We start from the raw sequence: 27,194 nt of genomic DNA, 5'->3' as shown, positions 1-27,194 counted from the left end.
TCACCGATAGGTTAAGAACTCTTCTAAATGAGATGTGAGTGTGATTGTACTGTATGTATATGGGTGTGTGTGTGTGTGTGTGTGTGTACAGTCTGGTCAGTTATGGATATGTGTGTGGCAGGTAATTTAAAGAGGGATAAGTGGATAATTAAAAGAGGTCTCTGTCCTCAGAGGATTTAACAACTTCAGACAGAGGACACAGGCACACACACACACGCACACACACACACACACACACACACACACACACAAAAGGTGTCAGGTGTTAGAGGAAAAGTTCAGACTCTAATGAGAGAATAATGATTCTTGAGATAATACAGGATACAGGCAGGGAGAAATATAGAGACAGAGAGAGGATGAAGGAGAGGTGGAGAATCAGTAAAAGTGGCAAATCAGACATTTAAAAAAGACACGACACCTTTCAAAGATAAACATCCAGAGAATTAATCTTTAGCAGCAGTTAACATACACACACACGCGCACACACACACACACACACACACACACACACAGAGTCAAACACTTCTCTTGCTCTCTCTGTTGTTTGTCAGTCTTTGAGTCATCCGTTCAGACGGACGCACCTGCTTTCTGGCAGACAGAAATAGATGAACAAAGAATGACTAAACCCAGAACCCACTGTGGATAAAAAACGCGAAAGTCGAGATGCAGGAATAGGCTCGATGTTCAGTTTGTATTGGCATGAAATCTCAGCCCGTGCTCATTAACAAGTGTATCTGTGTGCACGCGCAGCAGGAGCAGTCAGAGATACAGACACGTCTGATAATGAGCAGGCTGATTATATGAAGTGTCTAATGTTGTCAAAGATAAATCAAGAGAAAACTTGTTTTGTGGAATAATAAAATCTTATTCTCTGATGGATTTTAGTTTTTAGTCTGTAATGTTGAAACGTCAGAGGGGAGCAGGGGGGTCTGGGAACTACCTATCTAAAAAATAAAGGTGAAATGCACAGTCTGTAACAGATGTGTATGTGACACAAAAACACTAATTTGTTATTTCAGCTGCTAAAAAAAACAAAAAAACATGTTTGGTCAGTGAATTTTCTCATCTTCCACCTTTGTGAGTCAAACAGTTAATTTCGGACCCTGATGGTGAGCAGCAACAGCTGTAGAGCAGAGGCGGCAGCTGCGGAGACCAAACCATACTAACAAGCAGGTGTGGAGCCCAAATGCTAGTCAGGGAATTTTATCAGATATTTGGAAAATCAGGGAATAAATTCCTTACCGATCGATTTCTTCTCAAACGTGTTCATAAAGGGGTACCCTGACTTTGAGCCGCTCTCACGGATTTTCTGAAAGGAGTTGGATTCAAATGTTTTTTATGTGTTATAAGACCTCTTTATGAACACATTTGTGAAATAATCTATTGGTGAGGAATTTATTCCCTGATTTTCCAAATAATAAAATTCCCTAAGTATCACTCAAACGGAGAGATTACGAGGTGCATTGGTGTTTTCGTTAAAATAAGAGGAATCTTTTTGAGTCACATTTTTCTCCAGTCTCATTTTGAAAAAATTAATCGTATCGTGAACCCAGTATTGTTACATCCCTACTTTATTATCCAAATGTCCTCCTGGGATTAGCCAGGGTTAGGGATCTGTTAGGGTTGTAGGAATTCTTGAACTTGGAAATCATCAGTAACTCTACTCTGTATTGTACCAAATCATCTTGAAGATGTTTGGATAGCTCACATTTGAACAGGCTGAATTTAAGGACTATATTAATCAGAAGGATTCACGTTTTGTGCCATGAATGACAAATGACTGTTCACTCAATTCATGAAAATCTATCAAATAGTTTTAGTGAACTTATTGTTCCAACCAAAGAGTCAACTCTGCCTGTTGTAAAGTTAGCAACTAGCATAAAATAAGAAATACATAACCCTGTGTGGATTAAGACATACTGGACATGTGCTAGCCTGCTCTCACTTTCTATGTATGGCCGACTGATCTCGGAAGTTTCTTGCAGGAGCAGAAAGAAATCTTACATGGCTGCTGTGAAAACCAACACTTCACTCTGATAGTGGCAGCCAGCCTGTGTGCAGCTGAGTGCAAGGCGAACTTCAGAGTGAGTTATGATGGTGCTGTGACATAAATCTGAACTTCCTGCATACATCCACTGTACATGACTTCGCTCAAAATGAGAGCGCTTGTGAATCCAGCCACTTCACTGTGTTAACGTGTGCCATCATGTATGTTTATGTCCGGATGAAATTCTAATATCAGAGCCGATTGTGAACCATGTCCTAATAAGGCTTATGGCAGTCCAGTCTGTTTTTATTTAATGCAGCAGAAACAGAGATTAGTTGAGGAAATTTAAAGTTTGTTTCAGGAAAAAATATGAACATTATAGTCACATATTTTGCAACTGTGATGCAATCCTCTGTATAGCACTCCTGCAGTTTGGTGAGCTTTTTGTTTCTATCCCTCCTCCTCCCTCCCCCCTCTTGCGGCTTGTCTCCCTCCCTGGAGTGTGTACACAGAGTAAGCCGCTGTCATTCAGGAGAGTCACTAAGTACAGCCTCAGAGTTCATGTGTTTTCTGCTTTAAAACACAAACTTTTCTTCTTACCTTTGTTGTTTGAGAAATGGGAGTGGAAGAAGACGGCAAAAGGAGCACAGATACAAGTAAGGGATGCAAGTAAAGGACAGATGAGAGGAGTCTCAGGATCACCTGGTGTGTCCCAGAAAATGTAGTTTGTTATCTCAGCAAAAAAAACAAAAAAACACCCCCACACACCCACACACCCCCACACACCCACACACACACACACACACACACACACACACAACCAAAACTGTGAGCTGTGGTTTTCAGTTAATGGTGCTATCACCTTAAGAACATGCACTCCACCCTGTGCCAAATGAAGGAGAGACAAAGGAATTAAATCAAACTTTTCACCTCGTGGTGCGCATGTGGGTCTACCTCTAGCCTACAGACTTGGAAAACACATCAACAGTTTCAAACAAAGCTACAACAAATTGCTTTAGGCAGAATGAGCAATGCATATTCATAGCCCAATTGTAAGCCCTAAAGTGTTGTCTTCATAATGCAATTCTATCCCACTCCACCTTGACAATGAATAACATTACCAAAGCAATGCAATTAAAGCAACTCCTTGTTCCTCGTCTCCCTTTGCCACATGTGTAGCTCCCCCACTCCCCATGCAGTACAGTGATGACATTAAAAATTGAACTAGTCATCTGATTTCTGTCCTGCAAGATTCATGCACATGAGGGCTTTTGTGGAAGAAGGCGCTTCTGGCCATTCTTTCAGAAACAACATGTATTTTGCAAGCACATAAATAAGCAGAGACACTGGACTGAGTCCTGCAGCTCTCAGGATTCCTGTGGGATTCCCGAGGAATGGGAATAGATTTCACTTCTTATCTTGGAATTGGGATGACATAATTGTGACCAGAAGCAAAAAATACAACAGGATCAGACAGGAGCGGGAAACAGAGTAACAATATAGTCTGTTTGCTGGTTCAATGTGTGAGTGACAGCAGCCTTCACATATATGAAATAATGGATTCAGAGAAAGCAGGTGTAACTGATGGGGGAAAGGCAGAGCTGCAGCAATAAGTTCAAAACAATGACCTGCTGGTTCAACTCACCGAGCTCTGGAGCAAGTCAGACAGACTAAAAATGTGCAAGAGTCAAGAATGACGGTCGTGTGACACCGTGCAGTAGTAGTAGTAATTTTGCGGAGGACAAGAAAATATTATACATTATTAACCTTTTATTTACCCAATTGCCCTTGAATTACCTTGAATTGCCCCCCAGGGACAAATAACGTTTTTTGAATTGAATTACCGTAAATTCCGGACTATAAGCCGCTACTTTTTTCTCACACTTCGAGCACTGCGGCTTCTACTCCGGTGCGGCTAATGCATGGATTTTTTATGGGGGACAATGAGCTTCTGCCGCAAAAACATTTGACTTCGTCACGTCGGATCTTAATATCAGTCATTTTGCGCTTCATTCACGCACCCTCATGATGGAAAACACACGGAGAAATACATATGATGCAGCTTTCAAGTTAAAGGCGATCGACCTGGCTGTCAAAGAAGCTAACAGAGCTGCTGCACGTTAAGATGACACTGACAGCGACAACAGAGACTGAGGAAGTGAGTAATGAAGTCATTCTGAGGCAGTGAATGGATGGACTTTTTCTTGTGAAATATATTACGGTCATCTTTTTCATCAGCCGTGTTACAGACACCGTCGGCTAGGCTTCGTATTGTAACGGTTCATGTTGTAAAGTCAGTAGTTGATAATGTGTTCATAATTCCGATTATGTGGAGAGTCAGTGAATGCACCAGCGAGAACGTGTTGAGTGGCTGTATGAGAGAACGCTGGGGGAGAGAGTTGGATTGTTACGGTAAGTTATGTGTTGTTCTCTGCTGTAAACGGCGTGGTCACGGCCGACAGTGATCGGGTTATTAAAAGTTATTATTTGAACGCTCTCGTCGTCCTTTAACGTCCGTACGGACGCTACAGTATTTGCGGATGTTACCGGTAGCCTACGTCTGTGTAAATAGCTCTTGTTATAGCGTGGACACCTGCGGCTTATAATCAAGTGCGGCTTATATATGTACAAATACATTTATTTACTTATTTTTAGCCGGTGCGGCTTATATCCAGGTGCGCTCAATAGTACGGAATTTACGGTACTTATTTCATTGTCTTGATCTTAGAATTGGGAGACACTGGACTATCTCTCTCTCTCTCTCTCTCTCTATATATATATATATATATATACACACACACACACACACATACATACATATATACATATATAGTCATGTTTCTATTTTCGTTTGAAATCAATGAATTGTTTAATTTGTGTACTTATGTGCTTTGTTTAAAAGTCGTTCACTTTTTCAATGCCGTGATGTTTGAAAAGAAAATAGTTTCAATAAAAAAATAAACCAAAAAAATCAAAGAGATGGAAAACGAGAGGCCTCAAGAGATACGCTTGCAGAGCCGGTTGGGTAGAAAAGCAGCTGATAATCACCGGTTTTGTTAAACGCAAGAGGCCAATTGGAGAATGTTAAGCATTTAATAACTGAATAAATAATTGGCAGCAGGATGGGAAGGGGAAGAGAGTCATTCAATTGGGATTGGGAGAGGACAGATTTTTTTAATTATTATTATTTTGTGCGATGTGACCAGAATGAAAAACCACTCCCATGTCAGCCTCTGCTTTGAAAAAACAGGAGAAGAAGACATATGTTGTCAAGAGTTGATTAAACAGTTTTAAATGTGTGGTAACAAAATCTCTCCAGTGACAGTTTTGTCATTTAAAGGATGTCACTTCAACTGAATGCATTATGCATGTTTGCATGTAAAAACACAACTACACTCAAACAGACAAGTCAATGTTTTAAAAATGTGACCTTTTTACTTAAAAATGAATTAAAGATTCATCCCAACACTCCAATGTGGGATTAAATGAGCAGCGTCTGTGAAAAATCTTTGATGTGAGGTGAAGAAAACCTTGTATGATTCCAACAGCACAAAAAGCGTTGATATTGCAAAGTCAACAAGAGAGGTCAGTAAAAGGGCAAACCTCAAGTAACAACACATGGAACAGAAAGAAGAAAAAAAGCAGAGAAAAGCTAAAAACATTTCATAAAAAAATGACCCTTGAGGCGCCGTAAATAATTAATTAATTGTAAAAGTTGTATTTGTTCAAACGTTTATGAAAGCAGCCCTGTTTTTTTGCTGGAGTCTTGTGTTTACACAAGTCCTCTGTGGGGCACAACTGAGCATCAACAGAGAGGCTTCTTTGAATACTGTCTGAGCCTGACCTGTCTTTTCAAACTAAAGCCCAGCATACATCGTACACCGGTATGACATTTGTGGCAGGAAATGAGCTCACACTTACAACTTAATTGCCTTCGACGCCACACCAAAACTCACGATTTATGTGCTAACACCGTTCGACCCGACTGTCCAGCAAGACCTGAGAGCTCACACTGTGAGTAAAATCAGGACGGGGCAAAGTTTCCTTTTTAAACTCCCACAGACAGAGGTTGAGTTCAGTGTTACTGTAGGAGTTACTGTAGGAGTGTATATATATATATATATATATATATATATATATATATATATATATATATATATATATATATATACACAGATATATATATATATATATATATTTTTTTTTTTTTTTTGAGTTTTCTCATATGCACTGCTCAGAAACAAACACCAGCACACACATTCACTCAGTCACATACAACACACACACACAGCATTAACAATAATTACATGCTAACCGGCAGCTAAATCATAACAAATAAGGAGACGCATCAAACAGGCACACTTGCATAGCAGCTGTCGCCATGGTGCTTTCAGATGTGGTGTACCCCTTTGTGCAGACACAGGGGCATGAGGGGAAAGGGAGGAGAGGTCCAATGGAAAATAATTCCAGGTTCTGAGAGGCATACATTTCTTGTCGCAGTATTTTCTATTATTCGTCCTCTATGTTTAAAGTAAACAACGCAGCAGGATGTCTTTTAGGCAATGCCCTTCACTGTCACTACTGACCGGGAAGCAATTAACTTCAACACAACTCTTTTATTTGCCTTATGTACTGTAGACATTTCCTATTGTACTTTTTTATTCAAACCAACAATCTTTAATGACTTTATTATGTTTAAAATAGAAAAGCAGCATGGTAGAATTGCGTAGGTGATGGAAGACATACAGCAGGCATCATATACTGGCACCAATCACACAGTGAGTGAGGATTACATGGGTATGTTCTGCCAAGCAAGCCAGACTGCCGTACATGGCCAGTTCATCACCAGAAAATGTCTGTTTGGAATAACTTCATGTTAACACGTCTGACAACATGCTGTACTATGAATTATGTATGGGGGCTGAATTGTTTTGATACCTCATGTGTTTGAATTTGTGAAGTGGTATTGTGTTGTAATCATATATTGAAATGAGAAAACACATGAAATATGAATGAATGTGTTTTTATAAAGGATAAGAGTTATTCTTAATAAAGGGGAGTGACGGGTCAGCACGGTGTCGCTGTTTGTCAGGAAGCTTAAGCCATGAAACAGCTTCTGTTCTTTGCCTGCTGTTTGGTTTGATTTATTTTACAGTCCAAATATCAGACCTTGACTTTCACATGGGGAAAACTTTTCCATTCCTTAATGCGATTCAAAAGTTTGGTCCCCTAACCTGATAATAGTCATTTCATTTTATCTAGCCAAGTAAACCTATAACTACAGCAAAGCGATACTGATGCACTGACATCATTCTGCTAAAAAGGCAATAAGATCAGTGAAGCCTTCGTGCTTTTTTTTACAGATCATAAACGTATTTTGGAATTTCATCCAGATGGAAAAAGAAACTAAATATTGACGCTAGTGTCCCCAGTTAGGCTCAGGTTTATTCGGCGGTTGTCGAATGTACGGTAATCACAGCACACAATTCTCTGATCCTTCTCTGCCTTGTTTGTAGGTTCGGTCTTCCCAAAAGTTACGTTTCAGTAGGGGGGGAAAAAAGTATGGTAAGAAATGCATAATGGATTAATGTTTTGATCAAATCAAATCAGAACTGCAGAGGATACTTTTGAATATGGCTTGCTTTTACATTAATAATGCACTTAGAACAATACATTATGCAGAAAACATTGTTTATCTAGTCCATCCAGCCAGACACTAAATTGAGTTAGGTCTGAACTGTTGACTCAGCTTGTACAAAAAAATGCTTGCAAATGTAGAAAAGTTAGAGAACCACCTGCAGTGATTAAAATTATTATTACAAACAGACAACATCAACATCCGATAAATAAGTAAAAACTAGGACTGAAGTCGTATGACTATTTCAGTCAGTTCATGCAGTTTAACATAGAATACAGGATTAAAGAATACAAATACACACAAGGGGGGAAATCTAGCGTATTGCTCTTCTTAGTGCAGCCATGTGATTTAAAATCCGACATGTCTGGGATGTTTTTGTGATCCCAAATGTAGTAAACCATATTGAGAAGAAAGTCACATACAGTATCTTAGCTTCTGGTTGCTCCAGAGATTAGGTTCCAGACACAACGGATTCAGATGAGCTTAAACTCTTTACTCCATATTCATTTCCTGCAACTTTTCTTCAAGTCTTCTACAGCCTCTCTCTCAGTCACTTTGATCCTCCCCTTTGGCTGCCGTGAGAAACGGAGTCATTATGAACTGCAGCAGAGCGGTCGCTGTAGATGGAAGACCTTTCAAACGGCCGGTTGTTGGGTTTCTTTTCTTTTTTCAACATGTGGTGAGATCTGAGTCCACACAGCCTTTGAGTCTCCTTCCAAACGACGTTCCATTTCTCTTGATCTGGCAATCAGTCCAATACATACATATACAAATGTACACACCTCCACAGACACAAACACACACAACATCTGCTTCCAAAGTTCAGGCGGTGAGGAAGTCCCTTCTGTTCAGACAAAGTCTGTGTGTGTGTGTGCGTGAGAGAGAGATCGAGGCAGATTAACCAATCTCTCTCTCTCTCTCTCTCTCTCTCTCTCTCTCTTTGTTAAAGTACTGTTTGACAAATTAAAATAAATGCATTTCACACACCATATGGCTGCTTTGGCCAGGTCCAAGAAGACAAATTATTTCCCATAATGCCCAGACCTAACATTGACCACCTGTGACACCAGCACCGTCTACACCCACCCCTCTCCTCGGCAAAATATTCACTGTCCTCTCTGCCATGCTTCTGCATAGATCACAGCCTTTATTTGATCAATCTGGGCTCCCTGTGTCCCTGACGGACGAAGAAGGAAGACTTCTAATTCTCCTCATCCTGGCTGTCCTCTCCAAGCTGCTGGCTACCAGAGTCATTTCAGGTCCATCTGTTACAGGCCTCAGAGCTAATTAAAAGTAGCATTGCGTGTTTCTCGACCTGGGCTGTAGGTGAGAGCCCAAAATATATGTATATCAGACTCAGCCCATGAGCTATCCAGGTGTAGTTTTGGACAGCGAAAACAAACGTGTATTTTTATCTGAAGGTCTTACAGAGCTTGACGAGTGCCCAGCTCTGTAAGAAACACACACAGTGTATTTGGAAAGGGGAAGATAAAGATTTTATGGAATGGATGAAGAGGAGGGGCGGAGTTGTGTGGACATGGAATTAGAGTTACGTTTGAGTTAGGAGGAGAAGAAAGTGACCGCTTGTAGGTTCTCTTCTGGGAAAATAATTTGAGGTCTGAGCAGTTTGGAAAGGTCCATGCACAGCCGGCATGTTTGTTTGGGGGAAGTATAGAGTTGACTGAGGGACCAGCAAACGGGCAAAAATTGAGCACGTCTGGAGACGCAGAGAGACAAACAGTACGATGGAGCAGGGGAGTGTGGGAGCGATGCAAACCCAATCGATAAACTTCATACACAACATCAGCTGGGTCAACCACGAAGACAAGCCTAACGCCAAGGTGCCATCTGGCCCCCCGTCTCACCGGACTGCCGCATTAGCCAGCGCTACCTCACGTGCACAAACGCTGACACGCACAGTTACACACGTAAGGAGCTGTGCAAATATTCAGCGACTCTGGCTCTGATACACATGAGCTCCCGAAATGTTCGGAGCCAGGTAGACGCAAACTGTGATTGGTCTGGAGAGACAGATTGTGTGTTTGAGTGTGCGTGACTCTATTTGTTTGTTTGTGTGTGTGTGTGTGTGTGTGTGTGTGTGTGTGTGTGTGTGTGTGTGTGTGTGTGTGTGTGTGGGTGTGTGTGCAGCAGTTAAACAATTTATTAAGGGCCAGAAGTTTATTGAAACTGAGGCAGTATATCTCGTGGCATGATAATGGCCAAAAAAAGAAGAGACAGAGTGAGGGAAGGAGAGAAAATGGTGATAACAGAGCAATATGAAGAATACTTCAGAGGCAGGATAGAAGGGGTGAGAGATGGAGCGGGGGAAGTGAGAAGGGGAAAGGAAGACGAGGACATGTCTTGAAGTGACAAGAGGGGAGCTGTGAAGAAAGGTGTAAATTAGTATTTTCTGAGCGTTCAAAGAAAGTGTTAGGCATGAATCTTCATGACACTGTGAATGTGGGACGAGAGCAAATCAGAATATTTCATCTCACAATATGGAGATGAAACACTTCATGCGGATCGTATTAATATTTGAAAATGATGTAGAGATTCTATTAAAGTCATCTTACAGGTGAGAATGACTGTGAAGAGAGGTTTTAAATAAGAAATCAAATGGCTCTATGTTTTTTTTATCCATCTACTAGTATTGTTGAGACCATTTTGAGTAATACAAAAGTATTAACCATAATCAGCTGCTGCAGGTCTGAGAAGCAGCTGTCTTGTTGCCATAGAGATTGGTGCAGATGCAAAAGCCTTGAATTTGAAACAAGATAAACCCCCAATCAGAGAGATAATAAGACAAGTATATCAACTGGGTCAAAATGTTCTTTTTTTTTTAAGTGTACTTCATGTTCTCATTGAACTTGTGTTATTGTGTTTCAAACTGGGAACCATTGGCTGCTGTGGTGGTAGCCAATGCAGAATGCAAAGTTGTGTTACAGAATAAAGATCTACTGAGCTGGGTGTGGGGTTTTCAGCCCAGAAGAGTCAAACACTGCCTCCAACACTGGACAGTTAAAAAAAACATCTTTCGTTTTTGGAAATGAACTCATCCGGACCTTTTCAGACTCTCATAGATCTGCAGATAAAATATGAGTAAACAAACATTGGATTTGAACAGCTACATGGAAGTCCATGGTTGTTTTTATTGATTCTATTTATTTTATTGATTGATTTATTGATATTTCTAACATTGATTTTCATCGAGATCTGAGGTCATCAGGTATACAGTAGATATTGTGTATACAGCTTGAACACCCTGGATTTGATTATAAAGTGCATGGAGTGTGCACCTTCTAGTCCAGATTCTCAGTTTACACATCTTAACTTAATCAGGATAAAAGGGAGAGATTTATGGAGCCAATGCAGCTGCTGTGTACATGAGCGACACACACAGGTCAGAGGTCACAGCATCATCCGTGTTGTGATCAGGAGGACAAAGCTCTCTGCTCAGCTAAGAACACCTGTCGTAACCAATCAGCAAATTGCTCTCTGTCAAATCATGTTGTGTTCTAAACACTCTGCGAACCTCCTGCTGCAACTATGACATCAGCAATTAGTCTGCAGTCTATGCAAACACCTCTGCCTTAACTCGACAGTGACGTTACAGGAGGGTCGACTTGGGTTAGGGCTAGGATAGGGTAGCCCTTCAAATTAAAATCAAAAGTCAAACTTGATGAGAATCGTCAAAAACAGAATAGGAGCAAAAAAAGGAGCTTTTTCTAACCTGACTGTACAAAGCTTCCTCAGACATTCTTTGCACATGGAGTTTTTGGCTGTCATTAAGGGAGTAAAAAAGATTGCTGTCGGGCCGTTTACTTGTACAGCAAGGCCACTGAAAAAGCCGCTAAACAATACACCGGGGAGCAGTTGGTGCTCTTAATGCGATATAAGTTATCTCAGGGTGTGAGAGCAGGGTAATAAAATCAGGGACGGTCTTTATCTCAACACTTACTCTCCTTGTTGACCGAACACAAACAGGTACAGTTTCCAAAATAGAGTAACACTCTGCCTCAAACTGGGGCAGACACTTCTGCAAAACCTGCATTTCCTTTCACTATCTCAATAGTTCCATTATGAATTCCCTGTATGAACATTTTTCAAAATACGGACGCTGAGAGGATTATCATAGCAGACACTAAATAATATGCAAATTACAGGCGTTTTTTAAAAGGAACTCGACAACAGCATTAAACAAAGGAGTGTGAAATAGAGCTTACACAAGACATCCAGGGACCCTCATATCTCTGCTGTACGATTAATATAAAAGAACACCTCCCCTCAAATTACTTAATAACCTTGTAGATTAGACAGGGGAAAACGATTGGATTCATTGAAAACTCCTTTTTATCCCCTCTTTATAGCAGCTGAAGTATTTTGTACCGACGTCTAATAAAAAGGGTCAGTTATCTAAATGGATTATTATTCATAACAATTGCTTTGCAGAAATTAAAAAGAACTTCTGTGCATCCAGATCACGTTAATGAATAACCCAAGGAGAGATAATAACTGTAAAAATGTTAATGTTATCTCAAGCTGCGTTTTGTGCTACTTAGCACTAAAGAGGGAACATATGTTACTATGTGTAACCGTGGCAGCGGGCTGAAGAAAGAAAAAGAGTCAGACTACAAAAGAGAAACCTACATTCGGTTGTTGGGGATTATCTTGTTTCCATCTTTATACCATGTGACCAGGGGTCGAGGGAAGGAGGCGAGGGGAGGCTGGCTGATGATGGCTGCTCGGCCCTGAGTCACAGTCTTCCTCTGCTCGTCAGCGGAAAAGATCCCCAAAACTGGAGGGAGAAGAGGAAAAAGGAGGGAGGTGTAAAAAGCATCAGTACCAAGGTATTCAACTAGATTTAATTCCGTTGGAAAAGAAAGGCAAGCAATTGAAATCTGTAATGATGAAATGTCAGCAATAATGTGTTTTACACAAGAAAGTGGCACAACAAAACTCATCCCTGTCCTCATGAATTATACGGTTTGGAAGCTTGTTCACACAGTCAGCACACTCACAGGGGGAGTTGGTGATAAACTGGAGCCGGCAACCTAATTACCAAGGCGGTGCTTATTCATGGACATGACAGTGCTGGTATTCTTTGAGCTGCTTTCTAGTTCACCTGCTCTCGTTGACTGGTCAACTGTGCCCACGTATGCCAACGTTTGCAGAAAAGAACTCTGTCATTGTAAGCGCATTCACTTGTTTGTTTAAACGTGTCAGAAAAAATTGTGTCAGACGTTTTTTTTTTGGTTCGATTCTTCTCAGGGCAACAGAGCTATAACTGAAAACGTATAAATGGGTGTTTGGATGCAAACAGAGGACTTAAAAAAATGTCAGCTGGTCCTGTTTATGTTCCAAGTTGCATCTGGTTCAAAAACGAAACAAAAGGTTTCTAGGGTACTTACAGGCCACCTGCACCTCCGCCCTCCTGTTTATGACCGCGCCCATCCTGTTCCTCACCATACACTGATACAGTCCAGCATCAGTCCTCTTCAGAGACGCCACAGACAACCTAAACATCAGCACACAGAAAAAGCATGGTGAGGTCCTATCTGTGAGCTGTACAGAACAGACAGTTTAAGCAGTCATATTTGGAGAACAATGAGACAGAAGGTGGGTTGGAGGTGTGTTATGCAATATGTAGACCCTCTTGTGTACTTCTCTAAATGACCTTTATGTGAAAAAGCATTGGGCTGAGGTTTTTAAAGTTCCCCTCATAAACAGAAGGCAAGGTGGAGGGGTGCATATGTGTAGAAAGTGTGCAAATGTTTGTGCATGAGAATGTTTTTTTTTTCGACTGTGTGCCTGTTGTTTTCTCACTGAGAGGGGTTGTTAATGGGGCTTTAATGGACTGTGCTTCACTAATGGGAAGCTTGGCATAGAATCTAGGTTGGTGCCGTGTTGGATAAACACATAAATGCATCCACACACATGTACACGACTATATTACACACACAAACCAAACAGACACAGTCGAACTGGACATCGCTCTGGGGCTCATTATGAATAGCAGGACAGCCAAGTATTTAACTCCCAGGCTGTCTTTGGAGGCTGCCAACACACACACACACACACGTTGATTACACACACTCTTTTCCATTTGAATCATGAATGACACATCACACAGCAGCTCTTATCCTGAAACAGATTTGGAAACTGGACACTTTCTAACACAGCCTCTCCCTCTCTCTGCCTGTTCCTTTTTTGCTTTTTTTTTTTTTTTTGGACTACCGTGCGGATTGAAGATGTCACAGCATGATTTTTGTAATGCCACCCAGTTTTCATTTATTTTTCCCCACTCAACACTTAGTTCGATGTTGACAGGTCCAAATCAGAGCAATCATTCCTGAGTAATTTCTCTGACACAGTTTCAGCCGAGCGTGTAATGTTAAATTCCCTGCGTGATTCGAGATAAGAACCATTTCAGGCTGACACGTTTTACCATGAGACAAGCACGATACCTTTCTACAATGTGTTACGTTGTCATGAATACATGAATAGAATGAACACAAGGCGGGAGACAAATTCTTCCGCATTAAGCCGACCGTTTCTTCCCGACGTGATCAGATGGAAACATACTGTGTAACGCGTCCCATGAGTCATTCGCAGTTTGCCAAGACATCGAGGGCATTCTCTGAGTTGTCACTCGCCTGTAGAGTCTGTGCAGAGCGAGAAAGCAGGGGAGCAGCATGCCGCTACCGTTTAACCACAAATTAAGCATCATTAACCAAAGCTTGGGTTCGAAAGGGCAATCTTTGTGGAAAATAACTTTAAATGTGATACAGTTTGGAAGGAGATGCAGCGGCCTTGTCACCAGCGTCCCTGAACTAAAGCGTCGCCTCTTTCTTGTATTTTAAGTCGAGCTTTTCAAGGTTTTTTTTTTCATTGCAACTCAGAAAGTGCATACATACATAGGTGACACACTGATAGAAAATGCAGGTTTCCACTGATATAGATTATCTTGACTTATTATTTCCTGTCCAGTGCATTAAACTGCATACATGAGACATTATTCTTAAGTGAGTCTGCTGAATGTGGTAAACTGATACCTTTCTGTATAGGCCAGGCTTGTGTTTTCATATGAGGACACACTTCTATTTCTATTAACACTTTCTCTCAAGCCACACACAAATGAACGGGACAAGCTGTGAAAAGAACCATCGACTCTTCCACTGCTCCGCCTGGCTACATTATACTTACTGTGGGAAATAAATAATGCAGATGGTCACACACGTTCACACACACACACACACACACATTCACACACACACACACACACACCCTGCCAATTCAGTACAGTCTTGGCATCACTAAAGTGGAGTAGCCAGTGCGCAGAGAGCAGTCCAGAGCTTCACAGCGCCTCCTGCCTTGAACAAAGGCTGCCTGCTAAGTGCTGGTCCAAGCACGTCCTCTGTCAGTGTGCAAACCTTCCCAAGATTCTGAATGATGTGAAAAACTATTTTGTTTCTCATCTGCAGTTTTGCGAGAGAGGGATCGAGGGAAGAAAAGAGACAGAAGCTCAGACATATTGATTGGTTCTCCTTTGCCCAGACGATATACATATTTATGGTGGTAATGTAATTATTAATCTCACTTAGGCTCCACTGTCTAAATGTTCTGACCTTTTCGAAACACACTTTGTCACTCATGGATAGTTGTTTTTCCCTGGAAAAAAGGCATGACAGAACACAGGGAAGATTCTCGGAGGCAGGGATGGAAAAGAGGAATGTCCAATAGACAAACAGGCAGGACATGCTCTTAGAGCCAAAAGAGGGATCCATGACATGACACATAACAAGCCAGTGGGTGGAAATAACTGACCTGTACTGTGGTGTCCAGTCTGTGATGTTGCTGTTGTTGAGAGTCCAGCGGTACTGCAGAGGCCAGCTGCCTCCAGCTAGGCAGGTCAGCACCAGTCTGTTTCCCTCCAACACCAGCTGCTGCCCCGGTCCACCTCCTTGTAAGTAGGGAGCCACCTCTGTCAGACAGTGAAGAAAAAAAAGACCTCATTGTTTTGTTTGTTTTTTAGCCGGAATGATCTGTATGAGACATGCTAGAAGAGTAAAACACATTTTATCTGTACTTATATAAACCATAAAAATACATTGTCATATTATACTATAATCACAAAATATAATACAAGTTATTGTCCACTTTTTTTTCTGAATTATACTTTCCACTGTTTGTAATTAATATTGTTCTTTTTTTTGTCTGATGTTACATGTTCGGATTAAACAAATCAAATCCAATCCACCACAAAAATAATTCAGTAAAATAATTGGGTTCCATTCATGCTCTGTACTTTGTGTCTGCACAAAGACTTGGAGGAAGAAAACCGCAACATGCCAGTGAAGCTGCATTTCGTTGTAGAGAGTTACAGACTGGAGAAGACAACAGAAGAAGTGGCGGCAGGCACCATTTAGGAAAATGTCAAAGCAGATACGAAAACAGATTTCAGACTTAAAAAAGACATCTGGCATCAAAGGAGCACCAAAAAGAAACGTTAGTGCATCGAGTACTTTGCTTCTTTTTTTCTTTGCTTTTTTTATACTACACTGTATTTCTCTTCTGCTCCAGCAGCCAAACCGATGACTTCTTCACCTTCATCACTCCAGTCATTTCTACCATCATTAGTTTGGAATATTTTTCAACAGGGTGAGTGTGTGAGAGAGAAAGGAGCTGAATTTGTCAAGCCTCATCTAACAGGATTAAGCAGGACTTTCTCAGGAGACCCGCGACACCATTAGTAAGGTCTGTCAAAGCATTCCTCTGCTTCTCTTCCGGGAGAAAACTTTGACACACATACATATTTATGTAAAGTTTCCCCTCAAGAACTCTCCTGAAAACAGCCACTGTCATCAGGCACGACTAAAAGAAACAACCCAGACAAGTCAATAATGAACACTCACAGGCCTATATCACATCAAAACAGCGGTTTTGAACCAGTTAAAAAACGTCTTAACATTAAACAACTGTTTCAGGTTTTAGAAGACGTCACAGCACTGAGACAGCTCTGGTTAAGATGTTTAATGACATCAGTTTAAACACACACAGAGGCAGCATCTCAGCGCTGCAATCGACACAGTTGAACACAATATACAGTATATTATTATTAATACAGCATATTAATAATACTCGACCGACTTGGAGAACTTGGTTGGAGTCTCTGGCACAGCACTAAACTGGTTTGAGCCCTACCTAAAGAACAGGGACTTCTTCGTGTCTATAGGTGACTTCAAATCTGAGCAAACAGAAATGACTTGTGGAGTTCCCCAAGGTTCCATCCTGGGGCCTCTTCTGTTTAACATCTACATGTTCCCAGTAGCTCAGATTATATAAAAAACAATAAAATAAGTTATCATAACTACGCAGATGACACACAAATATATATATTACAATTTTGCCAGGCGACAATGGTCCCATAAAAGCACTGGGTAAATGCATAGAGTACATTAATGAGTGGATGTGCAAACATTTTCTCCAGCTGAACAAAGACAAAACCGAGGTTGTTGTTTTCGGAGCAAAGGAGGAGCGGCGAAGAGTCAGCACAAAGCTTGAGTCAGTAAAACTCAAAACCACAGACCAGGCAAGAGATCTGGGCGTAGTGATGGACTCAGACCTACATTTTAAAAGCCACATTAAGACAATTACAAAATCAGCCTTCTATCACCTGAAGAACATATCAAGAATTAGAGGACTTATGTCCCAGCAGGAGCTGGAAAACCTTGTCCATGCTTTTGTCTTCAGTCGTCTTGATTACTGTAACAGTGTCTTCACAGGTCTGCCTAAAACATCAGTCAGACAACTGCAGCTGATCCAGAATGCCGCTGCTCGAGTCCTCACCAAAACCAAGAACATGGATCACATCAGTCCAGTTCTGACACTGGCTTTACGCTGGCTGCCAGTCTGTCAGAGAATAGATTTTAAAATCCTGCTGTTGGTTTATAAAGTGCTTCATGGTTTAGGGCCAGAATACATCAGTGACCTCCTGATTTACTACGAACCGTCCAGACCGCTCAGGTCGTCTGCTACAGGTCTGCTGTCTGTCCCCAGAGTCAGAACCAAAAAGCAGCGTTTAGTTTCTACGCTCCTTATATCTGGAACAAACTGCAGGTCAGCTGAATCTCTCAGCTCTTTAAAATCCAGATTAAAGACTCACCTGTTTACAGCTGCCTTTCACTAAACTATTTGAATAAAGATTTGAATCTTTCACTCTGCACTGTAACTTTGAACTCTTTTTATATGTTTTTTAAACTATTTATTTCAATTAATTGCACATCCATTTTAATGAATCTTATTTGAACACATTTAAAATCTAATAATTTCAGTGATTTTGAAATGTTCGATTTTAATGTGTCTTTTTTCATGATTCTTTTGATGTCTTGTGTGAAGCACTTTGAGTTTGCCTTGTTGTAACGTGTCAACATATACCTGTGAGAGCAAGAGAACACATATCTGATGCTGTCTCTGTCATATAAGGCATCTTTTGCAAACTGTTTGATGTTAAACAATCTTATAATGTATTCCCACTTTCAAATTATACATACCGGTGCATCTTGAGGGGCGACAAATAAATGGCTTATGCTGCATGCCAAAACCATCGTACCTTTATTCTCTATGTAAGCCCACAGAGCATGACGACAGTCATTGTGTCCAATTTTCCAGCGGTGATGCGCATCAGCGGTCCAGAAAAGCAGCAATTCTATCACATGTACTTCCTGAAATGAAGCGCCATGACTTCACTGCCTCCTCTGTCTTCACAAAGCATCTGCTGTGTGCTTCTGGCATCAAGTGAAGTGCTTCAAATGCCAGAGTAAACAGCACCGTAGGCTTTCATAAGACAAAGGTCAAACTCTACTTTGCTGTCACTTTGAATCTTATGCATAAGAAGCCAACAGGCCCGCCCAGCTGAACCCCAGCAATAGCTCTTCACTGCCATCCATCTATTTTCATTCATCGTGTGTGTGTGTGTGTGTGTGTGTGTGTGTGTGTGTGCGCTTTACTTTAGGGTGTTTTTCTTCCTGTTTGGATATAAACCTGCTTTCATTTTTTTTTAAAACAAGGGATTTTTCTGATAGATCAAAAGTTACGACGTTGACCTAACGGAACAAAGGGACTTGTCAGAAAGTTAAAAAAAAAGAAAAGAAAAAGGGCTACAGTGGATCGTAAAAAAACGACATTTTTCATGTCACAAGGTGGATATTACTTTTGACTCGTCAACCAAGCTGCCTGGGAGCTATTTGTAATCATTGAAATTAGACATTCAAGAGCGTGGTAGCCGAGTGTTCAACATGTCCCCCGTGTACAGAGGCTGCGACCCTCCAAGTTGACGGCCAGAATTGGAATCAGACCTGTGGCTCCTTTCCCAAATGTCATCTCCCTCTCCCTCTCTCTCTCTCTCTCTCTCTCTCTCTCTCTTCCTCATTCCCTGATTTCTGACTCTATTCACTCTATTCATGAAAATCAACCTTTAAAAGAAGAACAAATTAGCCGCTAAAATGTGCAGAGGTAATCTCTGACCTTAAATCCTAAAAAAGAAATAACCAACATAAGCTTTGTTGTATACTGCACAGAGAGTAACAGTAAAAGATCTCAAAATAAGGCTGTAGAAATCCCAAAGCCCTCCTCCTCTTTGGAGGTGTGTTTGGACTCGAGCTGAGCTGCAGCTGCTGTCGAAACAATGCCATCCAATCTTAAACTCTTGGCTGAGGGGTTCAGACCTGGCTCAGCACCACTCAGCATAGAGGCATCAAGGCTAAAGAGTCTGTCCAGAGCAGCTCGCTGCAGGACCTGTCAGCATGTGTTGAAGCCTGGATCAACATAACAAAACTTAGCATCTGTGGAGTGGGGTGTAAAGTGGAGCTAAAGTCGGGGAATTAGGGAGTTGAAGACAATGAGATTTATTCAGGCCTTCAACCATCTGCACACACATACACACTCAAATTGGCTGACATGGGGGGGCCAGGCTTATCTGCTTGCCACAGGATGTATAGACAGGTCCATAACTCTGAGGGAGAGAGTTAACATTTCTTTCTTTCGCCCTCCTCTTTCTACCCTGTCATCTCAATCTCTTCTCCAGCCTGCCTTTTCAGATTTTGCAGGTTCGTTCCCACACTCCTTCTCACTTCATCTCCATCTTCTTTTTCCTTATTCCCTGTGGATGACTCAGGGCCAACTTTTTCCTCCACTTTCCTCCACTTCACCCTTTCTCTCTTTTAGATTGATAACTGCCCGCACCCGCCCCTTGCACAAGAAAGAGGGAAGTGTTCCATAAGATAGATTTACGTATATGGGGCTTGAGACAGAGAGAGAGAGAGAGAGAGAGAGAGAGAGAGAGAGAGAGAGAGAGAGAGTGTGTGTGTGTGTGTGTGTGTGTGTGCGCGCGTGTGTGAAATGGAGAGGGGGGCTGGTGTGAGTGTGTCCATGCTTCAGGATTTATTTAGAATATTTCCTTTCTACAGTTGATGGCTGGCAAAGCTGAGTGCAATGTCATACTGCTGACCAGTGATATAACTCACTGCTGCCTGCCTGCCCACCTTTGTCTGGTGTGTGTGTGTGTGTGTGTGTGTGTGTGTGTGTGTGTGTGTGTGTGTGTGTGTGTGTGTGTGAGACAGAGAGAAAGAAGAGAGAGTGAGAGAGTAGGAGGACTCAGTCCAAACAGCCTGACCCTCATTAGAAAGGCTGATGCTCTGTAGAAACTGTACAAATGGAAGGAAGTGGACGTCTCACCTGCCCTTGTGCTCCACTTATCAACCACTTCCTTCATACTTTGTTCAGCCGTTTTATTCATTTCACCCACCACCCACCCCCCCACCACCCCCCACCCCCACCACCACCACTCAAGTCCTCATTGCCCTCTTATCCTATCCACTACTTTAAAAAAGACTCTATTACAGATCCAGACACTTCTGATACGTCCAACATCCAGGCAGAACAAGGTCAGTGAACAGCATGTTTTCACTCACTGGTTTGCTCTCTTCCCTGACGTCTGTCTCTGTCACTTAGTGTCACTCTCTCTCTCCCCTTACAGTCCTCCTCTTATCACAAGATGTACTGTCCAGCCACCTGTCCATCAAGACCACATCCCCTCTCTTTGTTCCTCCCTCTGTTTGTGTTGCCCTGTGGTCCATCTCCGTCAAAGTCTGAGGCAGCTCAAGGTCTCGACAAGAATGTGGCCTAAGAGAGATCTTGGCCTCTAAATGTGACAGGAGAGTCACGAGGCAGCTCTACACGCAAACACACACACACACACACTCTTCCAGATGTAACATCTGTGTGTGTGTGTGTGTGTCCTGAGAGACAGGCCTCGTGAAGCATCTTCGGCAGATTCTTGGGTGGCGTTCAATTAGCTGGGGAGATGAGCTCTGTGATGAAAAAGGAGAGGGGAAGGGAGGTTGATGAAAGGACAGGAGGAGAATGAGAGACGCGTCAAAGCTCCGGGGATGATTGTCCACTACCATCCCGTCCTCTCACCACGCCTCTCTGTACTTAAAGCACTGAGAGAGAGAGTATGTTGTCGGTGCAAAAATGGGATCTTAAAAGACTTGTCCCTTTTGCGCGTGTCCTCGTCGTCACAATTATTCTCACAGCAGCGTTAACGTCCTCAGAAGAATCCTTCAGCTGTGTTAAGAGGCTCTATCTGGCTTGACATGAGGTCATGGTGCCATCCAAAACAATACCAACAAGGTTTAAAGCCATTTGTTTTGTGCTGCAATCTCGCTCGGATTGTCCAGTTAGCTTTTAGAAATAAAGAGGAAACACTTTGGTGTACAGGCATTTCTGTCGACTGGAAAGAGTGTGTGAAAGGATAAAACAAGTGGAGCTGTTGATCTCATTCTACAGGGCCTAATTAATTTCTTTTATTTTTTTATTTTTATTTTTGTATATACTTTATTAATCCCACGAGGGGAAATTCGGTTTTCACTCTGCATTAATGGAGAGGTCTCAGAGTGAGGTTGCTGCCCACAGCGGGCGCTCCAGAGCAGTTTTTGGGGTTCGGTGCCTTGCTCAGGGGCACCTCGGCAGTGCTCAGGAAGTGGACTGGCACCTCTCCAGCTACCAGACCAGTTTCCAGACTTGGTCCGTGCCAGGACTTGAACCGGCGACCCTCCGGTTCCCAACCCAAGTCCCTACAGACTGAGCTACTGCCGCCTAATTGTATGTGTGTGTGTGTGTGTGTGTGTGTGTGTGTGTGTGTGTGTGTGTGTGTGTGTGTGTGTGTGTGTGTGTGTGTGTGTGTGTGTGTGTGTGTGTGTGTGTGTGTTTCTTCAAAGTAGGTGTGTGTAGTTGTTCAGAGTGGGTTTGAGTGTGCCTGTGTCACTTCAGAATTAGGGGTCACTCGCTCCAGAAAAATCACTTTATCTTCATGGAGTTGAAGCCCCCCCACTGTGAGGCAGGGCTGGCTGAGCACACTGCAGCCTATGAATACTGATGCATTGATAGCATGACTCTCTCCCATCACTCTCTGACTCTCATACTAACACGCACACACGCGCACAGACACACACCATGCGTTTTATCATGAAGGTCTAAGGGGAAAAAAATAACTTAATCAGACTTTTTTTTTATGATAAGTAATTTTTTCTGCGAATAAGCGGGTAAAAGTTGCAAGGCTAAGCACTTCTCTTTTCAGGGTAAGAGCAGTCTATTTGATTATGGGGTGCAAATGAGTTCTGTTCCTTTTTAATCTAATAAGTCTGCCAGCGCTTGTTTCAACAGGCATTTAAAAACACTTAATTGGACTGACAGTGTGTGAGGCGGGAGGAAGAATTATGGGACCAGTTTTTGGCATGTTGCTACAAAATAGAAATCGAGGGGCCGAAAGGCTAATTAATTGAACAATATAAAGTGGAAGGCCTAAGAAATGAGATTTCCTGCCCCTCAATTCAAATGTTGAGCCAGAGGAGGTGGGGGAAAAAAAATTCTTGCGACATGAGGAGTCTGCAATGACGATAACAGCCGGTATTAAAGACACCAGGCTTATTCTGCACAACTCGAGGAAACCCGCATGAAAGTGCCTTTACATCTCAGAAGACACAGAACCGGTGTGGTTCTAAGTTGTCTTTCTCTCCTGCAGAGGTGTGCTGTGCTGCTGCTCGTGTGACCATGATAAAAACAGCGGCTCAACAGCTTGACAGGTGGAGATGTTGGTGAAGAGTTTACATAGAACGTGTTCATCATTTAAGCTTCAATTAGCTGATGTTTTCAACAACGCTCTGCAGGCAGATTTTTAGACTTTAAAGGCGCTCCTTTTAGGAGACACACGTCTTTCAACCATTTCTGGACTTAATACTTCATATGTCGGTTTAATCACAACGTAACGCAGGTCGACGTGTTACAATGGAGATCAAAATGTGAGACGGCACATTGCTGAATGTCGGAGAACGTATACTGCGTCCTTGCCTTCTCCAATCACTGTTTAAACAAGCCTTTACCGTTACTGTTGCTGAGTTAATTGTCAGATAAGATAAGAGACATGCTACATGTCAAACAAGCACGCAAAATCAAAGGCGCACCATCACATACATCAAAGGAAAAGGTGAATATTCCTGGCTTAAATACATTTACAGTCATGGTGCTTGATGATGTTTTACAGAGTTTGAATAACATCCACGACAAGATGTATGAAGAGAAAACAAGTGTTGTCTGTGCAGGATGTTTTTTTTGTTTGTTTGTTTTTTTTAGTAAAAATAAGAAGATCATTTTGTCTGAATAATGTGTTTCTAAAAGAGTAGTGTTTTAACCGATCATGTCTTGGTAAAATGTTGCGTGAATGCCAAGGGGTCATGGGAGTTGCGGTCCGTGGTGGGGAGGTAAAGAAGGGTAAAAAATGGGGCAGAGGAGCTGTAGGAGTGGAATAAAAGAGGACGGGGTGGGGGTGGGGGGGTGGGGGGGTTGTAATCAGGTGGAAGAGACTGTGATCAGTGACATTTAAAAGGTGGGCCACACTGCAGGGCACATCTGCCAGGACACACACACACACACACACACACACACACACACACACACACACACACAAACAACTGTCAGCTCCTATCTCCTGATGAGCAGACACACGGACACAAGGAGAAAGGAAGTGAATAGGCAAGTAGAGAGGGAGAGGAATAAATAGCTCCCACTTAAACAGCTGCCTCACACAGTGTCTCTGTGAGGAAAGTTGGATGCTCACGTGGCTGTGACAACTCCTCCATACAAACAACAATTATCCTTCTGTTTTACTTTCTGCGCTTTCTTTTTATCCCCCCGCTCCTCCGCTCCGCTTCTTCTTGACTACTTACATCCTCTCAATTAAAATTGGAGTCTCACTGCAGGTGGAAAAACACAAAGAAACAAACACCTCGGTATCAATCCGTTAGCTTGAATGGATGTGGAAAAAGGACAACAGAGGAGGACAGTTGAGAGGTGTGCGTGCCTCGACATGTTACGCTCGGGTTTGGGCAATACCAGTTTGTTCCTGAACCTGTCAGATATGATCACTGCACCACCTTCACATCACTACCACTGGGCTTCACACACACACACACACACACACACACACACACACACACAGACACACACACACCCTCTCTTAAAAGCTCACACACATACCCGACCCAGATCTACACTGATATCGGGAGACTTGTCAAACACAACTTCCTTCAGACATGATGTGATAGTATGACAACATGACTCCAGGCTCCGTCTCCAGACACGCTGATCACACGCACAGAGCTCCACACACGCACACAAAGAGGCTGCTAAAGCCTCGTGTAGTCCTCTTTAGTCTGAATGGACCTCTGAGAAAGTAAATCACAGCATCACTTAACCTCCTCTTCCTTCCCTTTTTTTTTTTTTTTTTTAATGTCAGCTCACCACCTCTCTCTGGCCCTCGTACTTTCTGCCGGACTGTGATTTTTAATCATTACCCGTATCTATTCTCACCTCCTGGCCTTTACTGGAAAATGTCGGAGTTTAAGTGGCTTTAAAAGCTACACTCGTCTTGACTGTCCTTCACTAGAGCACAGCTTCTGTCTTTTGTGTACGTGCGGTGCGTGCGCTCGGCAGCTCACACACCTCACACCTGTCTGTGCGAGCCATCATCCCTTCTGACAGCTGCCACCGTCCTGACCTTGGCCATTGTGGCCTACGTGGTTTGGAAGTGATTGACGAATACCTATCCTTTCATTCATTATTGAAGGCGCAGATGAAAAGCGCTGCAACCTGGATATCGCCGTTTAAACACCCCAGCAGACCAGACCGGGTACAGGAAGAGGACGTTTGAGAAGGTCAGTCTGAGCAAAAACTCCACTTAAGAAGTAAAGGTGAGGGTAAATGTGAAGGCAGCAGGAGAGTTTGATGGGAAAATGGAGGTAGCATCATAAACAGCAGCAATTTTATTTTTATTTTTTTTTTATTAAATTGTCTATTTTTATCACAGTAATGCATTAGTTCAAAACTCCTGAGGCTCAGTCCTTCATGGCCTGAACTGAAGAGGAAAGAAAAAAAAAAAATCTAAAAATAATATCCAAGAGAGAATTAAGAGTAGGAAAGGTGATTACAGCTCACTCCACTAATCCTGCTCTATTAGCAGCCCTGATTAAAACTGAGGAACTTAACATTCACGCCACATAAAACCGTCAACTGAGACGTCCCACGAGAGCCGCTGAGGTCACATGTGAGTGGTTTAGTTCGCGTCATCTGGGGAGGAGACATCACACTCACCAGGTGTCACATCTTCGGGCCTTTTAAGAACAGATTATCAAAATATGTTGGCTTTCGGTTCCCGATATGATGCGTCCTTGAAGGTCGTTTTCACACCTTTTTAAGTTTTGTTCCTTTCACATTAGTGCCGTGCGTGACCCGGAATATATGTGACTTGTTCTGATTTGATTTCGTGGTGGTGAATTAACCGCAGAGGCTTCGATTCAGAGAAACCCAGCGGACAGAAAGAATTCACGCTCGGCTTTCGGGGTGAATGCGATCGTTCGCCATGGACGCTACAACAGTCTATTTTTAAAAGCACAAGAATGAGACATCAAAGCGTAACCTTTACACCTGAAAAGACAGTCGTCGCTGACAAGTCTGACGTCACCTAACAAAGCTAATGTATCCGTAGAACAAAAACCCCCGTGGGGGAAGCACTTGCGTCAGTGCCGGTGATGAGTTATTTATGCTCTGCTCATTTGCACGGATGCCAAAAATATTCAGGACAGAAAGCAGGAGCACGTCTCCAGTGTCCATCCTCGCCACACTCTGAACTCTGTCCCACAGTCTTCGCCGTTTCATCTTCCTTTCCTCTCTTTTATTTAATGAGCCTTCATCAGGCTCCACCAGTCTCTGCCCTGTGTTCACCTCCATCCACTTTTCATCTCCACCTGCTAGGATTGATTTTTTTTTTTTTTTTTTTGGACCGAAGAGTCGTCCTCTTTATAAAAGGATAGCAGGTTATATCCTCCTGAAATATCATTTATCTGTATGCAGTATGAGTGTAGGTATGAAACAATTACTAACTTCTCAGTTGTACTTCTTTTACTAACTCATTCAGCATTTTTGTCCATCTGCCCTTTCATTCACACATTTGAATTGTTTGTAGTTTTCAGGAACATGGGAGGCTTTTGAGCATGAATATCCTGTCTGTACGCAAGAGTCCATATGCTCTGTAAAGGCAGGTGTGTGTGTGTGTGTGTGTGTGTGTGTGTTTGTGTGTGTTTGTTTACTTCCTGTTCCGCCTTTCCACACTGACAACATCTGCCACCAGCAGCGACTTCCTCCCTGGTTTCTCCCTCCCTCCATCCTCTCCCTCCCTCATCAGACGGGCGGAGAAGTGACACACTGTTTGAAGGGCAGACTCCATTTCTGTAAGCAGTCCCTTTTAACAGAATCAAATTAATCCACCAACACTGACAAATGTCCTTGCCAAGATGCAAAATGACTTTCTTTTCAGACTGCTCACTTGCAGCCCAGACACAAATACATATATACGTACATAAGGTCAGAGGCAGAACCATTCCAGCAAAGGATGTTTTCCAGTAATAGCAAACAAGTCAGCTGACGGCGAGGACCAAAGCACAGGCAGAGACGTGTTTGAGGCGGAATGTGCTCATTGTTTCCCCCGAATAATTCATTGTTTAGGTTTTCAATTTGCCTGCATGTCGGTGAGCTGATGGAGTGGATATTTTTAGATTTTTTATTTTTTATTTTTTATTTTTTTTCGAGGGTGGAAATTTGACAGAAGCTGGCGAAGGTGGTTATAAACAAAGACGCTTGTGGAAAATATCTTTAATTATCTTCTTGTCACGAATAGTCTTTGAGAGAAACTTGAGTTGTGCTTTTTTTTTCTCATTCCGAAAAGAAAAGAAAAAAAAGAAGAAAAAAAAAAAGTTAAGAGGCAGGATGCTCGGTGAGTCTGCCTTTCTTTCTTCAACAGTCTTTAACAGTAGAAATAGCACATGTGTCTTAATACGCTACATGCAACTTTTCTGCAGTGTCTGCGAGAAAACTGCAGCTCATTGCACTAATGTTCATTATCAGAGAAGCATAAACATGCACAGATAGATTCCAGAGGGGAACAATGAACCCTTCCAGGGT

At 42.3% G+C, this 27,194-nt stretch overlaps 1 protein-coding gene across 3 annotated transcripts in view; it reads right to left on the bottom strand.

The window, feature by feature from the left end:
• Positions 1-27,194, bottom strand: part of LOC306820646 (protein sidekick-1-like) — a 190,070-nt gene that overhangs the window by 102,508 nt on the left and 60,368 nt on the right. For all 3 annotated transcript variants that reach the window (XM_079338554.1, XM_079338555.1, XM_079338556.1), the window contains 3 exons: positions 15,450-15,606; positions 13,034-13,140; positions 12,273-12,420 (listed from right to left, as the gene is read on the bottom strand). In XM_079338554.1, coding sequence (XP_079194680.1) covers positions 12,273-12,420; positions 13,034-13,140; positions 15,450-15,606 — 412 coding nt within the window. The remainder of the gene's footprint in view (positions 1-12,272; positions 12,421-13,033; positions 13,141-15,449; positions 15,607-27,194) is intronic.

This window comes from Symphodus melops, assembly GCF_947650265.1.
Source record: "Symphodus melops genome assembly, chromosome: 2".
Taxonomy (NCBI): Eukaryota; Metazoa; Chordata; class Actinopteri; order Labriformes; family Labridae; genus Symphodus; species Symphodus melops.
This window is presented reverse-complemented; position numbering and strand designations above follow the sequence as displayed.